This window comes from Carassius carassius, chromosome 8 (assembly GCF_963082965.1).
Source record: "Carassius carassius chromosome 8, fCarCar2.1, whole genome shotgun sequence".
Taxonomy (NCBI): Eukaryota; Metazoa; Chordata; class Actinopteri; order Cypriniformes; family Cyprinidae; genus Carassius; species Carassius carassius.
This window is the reverse complement of record NC_081762.1, coordinates 29,149,675-29,160,710: the sequence shown is the minus strand read 5'-3', so window position 1 is coordinate 29,160,710 and position 11,036 is coordinate 29,149,675. Positions and strand designations below refer to the sequence as shown.

Below are 11,036 nucleotides of genomic sequence, written 5' to 3'. Positions count from 1 at the left end.
TTTTTCTCTGCACCAGGGTAGGGGAGAGCGAGCGAAGTGGAGAATAATCCAGCGCTGAGCTGTCCTCGAAATCCATGTCGCACGTGTCACCCCAAGCTATCACCTCGTGCGGTGCCTCGGCAGTCGCAGAAGTGACAGTAATCAGTAAAAACATCTACCCTCGAGCGCAGTACTCTGAGCCGCAGGCCATCGCAATGGGGACATGAAGAAAGGCCGCTAAGCACCGCCTGTCCGTGGTGCAAGCCTAGGCAAACTACGCACCTGTCATGAGTGTCCCCCTTCACGATGTACCTGGTACACGGCTCCTTGCATTTCCTGAAACTCATCGCGTCTGCGGAGAGGAGTAAGACTGCTCGTGAAGATCGCTGGAGAACGCGAGATAATAGGGCACAGAAGATTCGCTTCATTTACTGAAGGAATGAAATCTGAGTTAAATGGCGCGCGGCACCAGGTATATATGCGTGCGCATGCATGGGCAGTGCCACGCGCTATTTGGCCAATAGGATTGGCGGGATGGTATAGGGCTTCAGACATTCGTCACACCGAAGGTGTTCCCATAGTGGTGACATCACAGCAGCATTGAAGTGACCTATGAAAGCTAACCCGAGTACGCAAACAACGATTGAATAAACCAGATATCTTGAAATAAATAAATTACAATGGAAACGATTTTAGAGCAACAGCGTCGATATCATGAGGAGAAAGAGAGACTTATGGACGCCAAAACGAAGGAGATGCTCACGAAAAAACCCACGGTAACTTCACAGATCTCTGAATGAGTTTAAAATGATGCTAACAAACATTTATAAACAATCTCTCAACTAAATTGAGCACTTTCAATTTGTCACGCCTATAGTGATAAAAATGACAAGTTATGACACTTTAATTCACAGCACATAGTTGTATGATGGTATACTGTATGTTGTATAAAACACAACATTAAATTGTAGTTCTTTATAATGTTATTATGTTACACAAGATTTATTGCACCAAAGCTATTTGAAATTTAGTTTTCAAAACAATTTCCTTTCTCAGCCTGTATATCTTTATTACTTCTATATGTACAGTACACACACACATAGTGTGTGTATTTACCAGGAAAAGCACCTCGAGATTTAAAAAAAAATTTAAAAGAGCAAACTCAGATGGGTCTTCCAAAAAACATTCATCAGTGCACACAAACAGAGATTAAATAATAAAGAGAAACTGTGCATAACTAAATCAAACAAATTATCTACAACTACAATATATAGTTGTGATTGAGTAACCATGTGTTCGTTTTGACCTCACAGTTGCTCTTTTTGAGAAATGCACTTTGTGTTTCTTATTTTGACCATACCAAGGGTTTTATTTGAAGTACCTTCGAAAGTTACATTTAAATCTACATGGAGTCATTTAGCAGATGTTCTGCACAACGTCTGTTTTCTCTGTTCATCAGCTAAAAGACCAGATCCACTCTGATCATCGAGTGAGAGCTATGCTGGATGTGCCGCGTTCCAGGCAACCCGTAACCCGTGTTTTTCCAACCTTCTACCCGTGAAAGTGCACTGGAACAGCAGTCAAACCCGTGACTTCCCACCCGTGAACTCGTACTAGATAGATGTACTCCGGGTTGCGAACTCTGACGTCACATAGCCTGCGAAACAACAATGGCAGCCTCTACGGATAATATTGCCTATGGATGCAGTGTTTACGCAAGTGGTGCACATTAAAAAAAAGATTTTAGGACAATATAACATTGCAATAAAATTAATAATCTAGCTACAATTGCTTGCGCTCGGCGTGACTTGCCTGGAATGCTATAAAGTCGTGAGTCGTGGTTTGAAATCGTGACTTACGGGCTCAAAAACCTGCCTGGAATGCAGTAAGGTCCTTTCTTTACTGTAGTTGCCTTTATTGATTTCCTAATAATTATCAAATTCATAATCGTGCGGTCTATGTGAACTCATCAAGCTGGTGTGTTTGTGTGATTTGATGCTTGCAGAGGTACATGGAAGTGAGCGCAAACCTCAGAGACTTGAATGAAGACAAAGATGGGTAAGACATTCTCAAGGACATCTGAAATCTATCAGCCGTGTTTGTTTTGGTCTCACGGCTGTGTTGTGTGTCTGTTCATCAGTATGAGGAAGGATGAGCTGAACGCGATCTCAGGACCGAACGAGTTCGCCGAGTTCTACAACCGACTCAAACTGATCAAGGAGTTCCACAGGAAGCACCCGAATGAGGTGATGTGTCCCTCTGTAAGCTCGTCCTGAACGACACGCTGCTGTCTCAGACTGAAATATTCACTCTGCTTGCTCTGTGTGTTGATTCAGATCTGTGTGCCCATGTCAGTGGAGTTTGAGGAGCTCATGAAAGCCAAAGACAACCCCAGCGAGGAGGCACAGAGTAAGTCACATTAGTCTGTTTGATGAGGCGATGTGATGTGAATGGAGCGTGACTCACTAAATGCTGATCACAGATCTGGTGGAGTTCACTGATAAAGAGGGATACGGACGCTACCTGGATCTCCACGACTGCTACCTGAAGTACACGAATCTCAAAGGAGTCGAGGTACCGTCTGACGACTTATTTGATATCCATGCCTTTGAATAATAGAAGAAAAGACTCTTATACTTCTGTCTGTTGCTCTCTTCTAGAAACTGGAGTATGTCACTTATCTGTCAACGTTCGATCAGCTCTTTGACAGCTCTAAAGACAGGAAGAACGCAGAGTATAAGAAATAGGTGAAAGGTGGTCATTTTAAATACAACATGACGTGAGTTTTTGAGCAGTCCTTGAACAAGCTCAAAAAACCAATCGCAATTTGTGTCAGTAAAATCTTTTCTTTTTTTCTTTTTTTCAAATTCTTCAGTCCTAGAACTGTGTGTGTGTAATTGGTAGTTGAAGTTTCTTGTTGTTGTTGTTGTAGAATGCTCTTTGATACGGATGCATGTTGTTTCTGGCCTGTGCTCTCGCAGGTATCTGGAGATGTTGCTGGAGTACCTGCAGGAATACACAGATCGGGTCAAGCCTCTGCTGGATCAGAATGAGCTCTACGGAAAGATCTTGGCAGAGTTTGAGAAGAAGTGGGAGAGTGGGATGTTTCCAGGCTGGCCGGTGGGTTTGTGTTTAAGAGACAACATTAATGAGTTCTACAGATATTATTATCACGTGTTTGAGAGTTTTGTTTCTTCCAAACATGTCAATATATTACCATTCATTGAGGTTAATGTTCATCAGTGCAAGTTAGCATAGAAGTATTAGAAGATGCTTCTTTCATTTATTACATCTTCATTGTCCTGCTGTATTCTGTTAAAGCATGTTGGCACATGAGGAATGAATCGAGGTGTTTTATAAATGTGTGTGTATTACAGAAAGAGATGAGTAGTGCTCTGACTCACGCTGGAGCCCATCTGGATCTGTCTGCCTTCTCGTCCTGGGAGGTTAGTTTGACTTGCTCTTGTCTGTTAAAAGTGTGACTCGCATGTTTTCATTAGTCACACACACACGTTTCTGTTGGCAGATCAGTAATGTTGTGTGTGATCTCTGCAGGAGCTGGCGTGTCTGGGTCTGGACAGATTGAAGTCTGCTCTCATGGCCTTGGGTCTCAAATGCGGAGGGTGAGTGTGAACGCAGTCCTGCTCGTGTTTCACTGTAGTTTCACATTTAACTGGTTCACAAATAAAGCATTCATAGCACTGGCAGTCCCTGATTCTCGAGTCTGTTCGTGATTTCCAAATGTGTTGTTTTTGTGTGTTTTGTTTGCAGCACACTAGAAGAGAGAGCCCAGCGTCTGTTCAGCACTAAAGGCAAATCTCTGGAGTCTCTGGACCCCTCACTGTTTGCCAAAAACCCAAAATCCAAAGGACCAAAGAAGTAAGCCTATTTTAAATTGATAAACAGTATAATACAATCCATTCGGTTTTAAATTAGGTCTGAACCAAGTGACTTGTTTACAAAATATTTGTGTTGAAGTGATGGAGCCCTACTATGTAACTTAGACAAGACCAATAAAATGAAAAAATAAATCTAAGTTTATATTTGAAGAGGTCCTTTTGACTGAGTGGCGTGCATAATCTTCTACATGTTGCACGATATGAACCCTAAACACAATTTGTCAAAAAAAGCTGGTATTGTCAAGGCACTTGCAGTTCATGTTTTACAGAAGAAACCAACAAGCTTCCTTGATGTTTGTGAACAGAAGCAATAAGTCCATTTTAGCGTCAGTGCGCTGTATTCAGGTCAGACGACAAGGCTGCCGTTCAAGGGTTAGTTCACCCAAAAATTTAAATTAGCCTGTGTTTTACTCGCCTCGAGGCATCCAGATGAATCGAGTCATATCCAGTTATATTAAAAATTGTCCTGGCCCCTCCAAGCCTTTCAAGGGGGTGAGAGGGTGTTTTTTGTCAACAGATGAGAAGACATGAAATAAAGCATGCGCGTAACAAGACAAAAAAAAAAAAAAAACGAGAACAAAACGCCGGTTATGAATTAGAAATGCAAAACAAGGATTTGTAAAGAAAAATGTCGGAGGATTTTGATTAAGCCAAGAGGAGACTGGTTTTCCTTTGCTAGAGTTGCTTTGATCCTGTAAACAAACTCGCGAGACTAAAATATTTTAGATGCATATCAACCTACGTCATCCGCCGCAATGACTACACAGTCACAGAGAAAAGTGTTTATTACTTTTGAAATGTGGATATTTTTCTTAAAAAAAATACACGTAGATTCGCTACAGGGGGTCTTTATTCCCCCCCCTGGAGCCGTTTGAGGCAAGTTTTATTACAGATGTGTGCACTTTATTTCATGTCTTCTGGACTGTTGACAACAAACACCCGCTTACCCCATTGAAAGGCTTGGAAGAGCAAGGACAAATTTTAATATCCTATTAGAATCGTCTGAAAGGAGAAAGTCACATACACCTAGGATGCCTCGAGGATGAGTAAAACACAGGCTAATGTTAATTTTTGGGTGAAGTCTTTCACTTTGAAAAGACGCACTAGCTGAGAGAAGTTTAGTCAAAGCTGACTAAAAGTGATCCAGGAGGGATAATTTAGATGAACTTGATGAACCCGTGTTCTTCAGGGCATAAAAGGAAAATAAAAGATTTTTTTTTTCTGGAAACTTACAAAAGCAGCTCGTTACAGTGGTGAGGGAAAAGCTCTGTATTGTGTGTGAACACATCCACAAACAAACTCTTCATTTGTTCTTTTGTCTCGTCTTGTGTCTGCAGATACTCGGAGCGCAACAAGGAATCTGCTTTTCTTGAAGCTCAGATTTATGAATATGTGGAGATTTTGGGGGTAAGCCGTCTGCCTGCTGTAGTTTTACATTTAGTCTCCTCTCATTTTATATACTATAATATTTAGCAAAATATTTCCACTGAATATATACACCACCACAACATTAAAGAGGTTATATGATGCGATTTACAATTTCTCCTTTCTCTTTGGAGTGTTACAAGCTCTTGCTTTCCAAAAGAGGACATGACTAGAAATCAGTTGAGTTGAATTTCAACACTGTTCCAGAACTTTGGACAGTGGATCACGATGCTGCCGCAACATCCTGAGGTCTATCAGCCATCGGCGATGGCATCGGTTATCAGCCCAACCCTATTACACTCCCTCTAACGCAAGACAAACCAATATCTCAAGTTATTCAGTTACTCCTAACAGAACATTGACTGAACTGCTAGAAGATAACTGATGATGGGATGTGGTCGAGCAGAGCAGCTGGACTGAGTCTCGTGCTGCTGGGACACACATCACAGTATGGTGAGGGGCGTAACATTTCCGTCACACGCTTCAGGCATCCGGCCAATCCCAATGCTCTGGATAGCTGGCCAATCAGAGCACACCACGCTTTTCAGACCGATGAGCTTTGTAAAATCAACGCGTTTCAGAAAGGCAGGGCTCAGAGGAGACACAATAATGCATAAACAACATAAACACATTACATTTAACCAAATACATAAAAGGATATTTTTAGCAACATCATATGACCCCTTTAAAACCACTGAGAGATGAAGTGAATAATAACATTGATTATATCTTTTATAATGGCATCTGTAAAGGACTGTGATATATCAGGCAGCAAGTATATAAATAATTTTTAATCCACATTTACATATGTCCTATAAAATATTTACTATGCAAGAGATGTTGAACATTAATGTCAGGTGATAAATCATAAACATTGTTTATTTGTTCCAATAGAAATACAAAATTCAAGCACATTGAATTGTGGGAAACTGTATCTCAGGAACAGTATTTTCAGATGTAGTGCACTTTTTGTTATTTTTAAGTAAATCCTCTTCAGTATGTATTTTAGTGTTTTTCCTCTACTAATTGTCTTTTTTAACGAGTGTTTTTGGCTTGGTGCCGCGTGTGTGAATAGTCTGCAGTGATGCTGAAGCGTGTGTGTTTCGTTGTGTGCTGCAGGAGCAAAGGCAGCTGACGCATGAGAACGTCCAGAGGAAGCAGGAGAGGAGCGAGACGAGGAGGATGAAGAGCAGCCGAGTGAGAGCGAGAGTGAAGATGAAGATAATGAGATCATATACAACCCCAAAAACCTGCCGCTCGGCTGGGACAGAAAGGTGCATTTAGATCTGTTGTAGTTATTTACAGTGTTCTTCAGAGATTGAATCAGAAAACTGTTTTTTAAATTCAAATTAGACATTGAGATAATACCAGACCCTCCAAAAAACATAATAAACCGTAGTGATCATTAAGACTGGGTCTTTGTACATAACATTTCTAGTATTTTAACTCTTCACTATTTCACACCTCACACAGCTCTAGTGTTAAAACACTTCTAGTGTGTCATTAACCTTGTCTTTTGTTTGTCTTTAGCCGATTCCATACTGGCTGTACAAGCTGCACGGCCTGAACATCAATTACAACTGTGAGATCTGTGGGAATTACACGTAAAGAGGACCTTATCTTATCATCTAATCCACCACGGGACTCCGGTAAGAAGTGTGACAGGAGACAGGGCACTGTTCAACTCTTTATCTGAAGTATTTTAGGGTTCACAGCAGATGGCACAACATTACTCCAATTAGGGACTCACATCAACTAGCGGCACACATTCATAATAATAGTCCTTCCACTATGAACATGCAAAGGGAATTTAGAACAGCTAGTGTCTTACAGAGTAGAGTATAGAAAGAAATGTAAATGAACAAGTATGTGTAACTGGTTTGGTGTATTGAAAAGCCTATAACAGTTGTGATGTTCCTGGTTTTCTGTGTTGCAGGAGTGGCGTCACGCTCATGGCATGCGCTGTTTGGGCATTCCTAACACAGCCCACTTCGCCAACATCACCCAGATTGAGGACGCAGTGTCCCGTGAGTACAGTAATTCATCACAGATATACACAAACCACCCAGTTCATGCAGTGTATAGTAGGGCTGTGCGATATGGACAAAACAAAACCTATCACGATTTTTTTATCAATTTTTCGATTTCAAAGATGACATGCTTTACAGTCATAAATGCATTCAGTATAAATTTGAAACATATTTCCAAAAGAAAACCAATGAGAGCTTTATCAAAAAGTTGTAACATGTCTCTAGAACATACATAAGTCAAAATAATCACCAAGTAAAGATGTCACACAAAATGTCTAGAAATATGGCAAAAAATAATAATAAAAAAATAAAATAAAACCCGTGTTCAGGGATTTATTTATTTACTGTAGCGGTGCCTCAGGTGTTATATGTTTTGCCCAATATATTTATTGCCCAAGGTTCACACGTACTCCGTCTGCAGTGCGTATACAGTAAGTTATGTTAACTAGAACTAGTTAATTATAGACCAATCTCGAATCTCCCTTTTCTGTCCAAGATACTAGAAAAGGTGGTATCCTCACAATTATATTCCTTCTTAGAGAAAAATGGTATATGTGAGGATTTCCAGTCAGGATTTAGACCGTATCATAGTACTGAGACTGCTCTCCTTAGAGTTACAAATGATCTGCTCTTATCATCTGATCGTGGGTGTATCTCTCCATTAGTTTTATTGGATCTTAGTGCTGCGTTTGACACAATTGACCACAACATTCTTTTGCATAGACTAGAACACTTTGTTGGCATCAATGGAAGTGCATTAGCATGGTTTAAATCATACTTATATGACTGCCATCAGTTCGTAGCAGTGAATGAAGATGTATCATATCGATCACAAGTGCAGTATGGAGTACCTCAAGGCTCAGTACTAGGGCCGCTACTCTTCACGCTTTATATGTTACCCTTGGGAGATATCATCGGGAAACATGGTGTTAGCTTTCACTGTTATGCTGATGATACTCAGCTCTATATTTCTTCACGGCCCGGTGAAACACACCAATTTGAAAAACTAATGGAATGCATAGTCGATATAAAAAACTGGATGACGAGTAATTTCTTACTGCTAAATTCTGAAAAAACAGAGGTGTTAATTATAGGACCTAAAAACTCTGCTTGTAATAACCTAGAACACTGTCTAAGACTTGATGGTTGCTCTGTCAATTCTTCGTCATCAGTTAGGAACCTAGGTGTGCTATTTGATCTCAATATTTCCTTAGAAAGCCACGTTTCTAGCATTTGTAAAACTGCATTTTTCCATCTCAAAAATATATCAAAATTACGGCCTATGCTCTCAGTCAAATGCAGAAATGCTAATCCATGCATTTATGACCTCAAAGTTAGATTATTGTAATGCTTTATTGGGTGGTTGTTCTGCACGCTTAGTAAACAAACTACAGCTAGTCCAAAATGCAGCAGCAAGAGTTCTTACTAGAACCAGGAAGTATGACCATATTAGCCCGGTCCTGTCATCACTGCACTGGCTCCCTATCAAACATTGTATAGATTTTAAAATATTGCTTATTACTTATAAAGCCCTGAATGGTTTAGCACCTCAGTATTTGAATGAGCTCCTTTTACATTATAATCCTCTACGTCCGCTACGTTCTCAAAACTCAGGCAATTTGATAATACCTAGAATATCAAAATCAACTGCGGGCGGCAGATCCTTTTCCTATTTGGCGCCTAAACTCTGGAATAACCTACCTAACATTGTTCGGGAGGCATACACACTCTTGCAGTTTAAATCTAGATTAAAGACCCATCTCTTCAACCTGGCTTATACATAACATACTAATATGCTTTTAATATCCAAATCCGTTAAAGGATTTTTAGGCTGCATTAATTAGGTAAACCGGAACCGGAAACACTTCCCATAACACCCTATGTACTTGCTACATCATTAGAAGAATGGCATCTACGCTAATATTTGTCTGTTTCTCTCTTATTCCGACGTCACCGTAGCCACCAGGTCCAGACAGAGTGTGTGAACCTGGAGTTAGGCACATGCCCACTCTGTTCTCGCACTCCACTTAGGTGCGCTGCATCCTGATTGGTTCAGATAACATACTGCGGGAGGCTGGGGCCAAGGAAAATCGTTCTATAAACCGATTTAGAAATCGTGCACACTCAAATCGCGATTTTAATTTTAATTTAGATTAATCGCACAGCCCTAGTGTATAGTATGAGTTACTGTTAATAAATGATCACACAGCATTCTTTCAGCTCCAGTCATGCTGTTATTTAACTGCTAACAGAATTAACACTTTTGTTGTAGTTGGACATTACTATCCTTCTGCTCAAATTCATGACAGTATTAGCTATTTGTTGGTACAAATACAGATACTATTTTTTATTTTTTTTGACAATATCTATTTTCAGTAATTGTTTAATAAAAAATGAATAATAGATAACAGGTTTATAAATGTACCCGACAAATTTTAATCATCTATGATATGAGAACACATTTTAATAAATGGGGGAAAAAAGACAAGATTGTTGCATGGAGCACAACATAATATCATTGAGCTTTACACAATTTATTGAAAATATATTTAAATGAACATTGATGTCTCTTAATAAAGACACAAAAAGATCTCTAAAAATGGTCCTAATGGTATCTGTTGTTGAACTTAAATGTGTTTTTCTCTGTTCTCTGTATAGTCTGGTCAAAGCTGAAGTCACAGAAAGCATTAGAGCGCTGGCAGCCAGACACAGAGGTGAGTTCTTCTCAAACACATTCAATAGTCTGACATTACACTGAGTGAAGTCACATTCAGCTCTGCTCCGACTGAAGCATCTGCTTTAACCAACGTTCATCAGCTGTTAAAACTCTTGATTTGATCTGTTTGGAGAGAGATTAGTGATTAGTGAAGATTTCAAGCTGAAACATCTTCAGACTGGATGTTTATGAATTCAGAGGGAAAGAAAATATCTATAAATTTCATCTTGCAGGAGGAATATGAAGACTCCAGCGGAAACGTGGTCAACAAGAAGACTTTTGAGGATCTGAATCGACAGGGGCTTCTGTAGCTCAACAAACAAGAGTCTGAACACACAAAACACTCACAGCGTGAATACTGAAGCAGAAATGAGAAAGAGTTTAGTCCTCTTGTGTTTCCCACAGTTTGGGAGGAATTTGATTTGTCTTTTTGATAATGAGCCGTTTGTACATTTGTATTACTCTTTCATTATTCCTTATTTTTGCATTTACTGTCTTAAATGTGAAACAGAGACTTTCATTAATCAATCAAGTTTAGTACGTTTTGTGAACAATGTTTTCTTGTGGAGCCTGCTGTTTTTAACCAGTCTGGAGACTTTAAACCTGCTGTAGAATAAAATCAAACCGTGAGATGGTTTTACTTCAGCAGCATCTGTCACTAAAATATATTCAGACCCCTTCATTTTATGTTGCAGTCTAATGTTAAAATCCTTTATTTTTCATTCACATCAATCTAAAATTGCAACCATTCAGCCGTCAGCTACAGTATCGCATCAGACAGTGCACTATAAACCCCCTGAGGAACAGTTCCACTCATTCTCTACTATAGGAGAGGAAGAATTGTATAAACTTGTTAAATCATCTAAACCAACAACATGTATGTTAGACCCTATACCATCTAAGCTCCTAAAAGAGGTGCTTCCAGAAGTCATAGATCCTCTTCTGACTATTATTAATTCCTCATTGTCATTAGGATATGTCCCCAAA

General features: G+C 39.7%; 1 protein-coding gene and 1 long non-coding RNA gene across 2 annotated transcripts; both read left to right on the top strand.

Annotated features, from left to right (window-relative positions):
* Window positions 1–605: 605 nt before the first annotated feature.
* LOC132145698 (splicing factor 3A subunit 3-like) lies at window positions 606–6,919 on the top strand. The gene is made up of 14 exons (XM_059556908.1): window positions 606–755; window positions 1,439–1,486; window positions 1,985–2,037; window positions 2,120–2,225; window positions 2,316–2,388; window positions 2,462–2,553; window positions 2,640–2,722; window positions 2,961–3,099; window positions 3,357–3,425; window positions 3,535–3,602; window positions 3,751–3,858; window positions 5,216–5,285; window positions 6,423–6,577; window positions 6,834–6,919. The coding sequence occupies exons 1-14, from the start codon at window positions 660–662 to the stop codon at window positions 6,868–6,870; spliced, it is 1,197 nt and encodes a 398-aa protein (XP_059412891.1). The 5' UTR covers window positions 606–659; the 3' UTR covers window positions 6,871–6,919.
* Window positions 6,920–7,045: 126 nt separating this feature from the next.
* LOC132144805 (uncharacterized) lies at window positions 7,046–10,689 on the top strand. The gene is made up of 3 exons (XR_009434411.1): window positions 7,046–7,330; window positions 9,992–10,047; window positions 10,283–10,689. It is a non-coding gene; the product is annotated as an uncharacterized LOC132144805 (long non-coding RNA).
* Window positions 10,690–11,036: the final 347 nt, after the last annotated feature.

What these genes read in the sequence shown, in the direction of transcription:
- LOC132145698 (XM_059556908.1), top strand. Translation starts at nt 660, where the DNA reads ATGGAAACGATTTTAGAGCAACAGCGTCGATATCATGAGGAGAAAGAG. An exon ending in TGCTCACGAAAAAACCCACG is followed by an intron (nt 756 to 1,438) that starts GTAACTTCACAG and finishes TCTGTTCATCAG; the next exon opens with CTAAAAGACCAGATCCACTC. An exon ending in GGATGTTTCCAGGCTGGCCG is followed by an intron (nt 3,100 to 3,356) that starts GTGGGTTTGTGT and finishes TGTGTATTACAG; the next exon opens with AAAGAGATGAGTAGTGCTCT.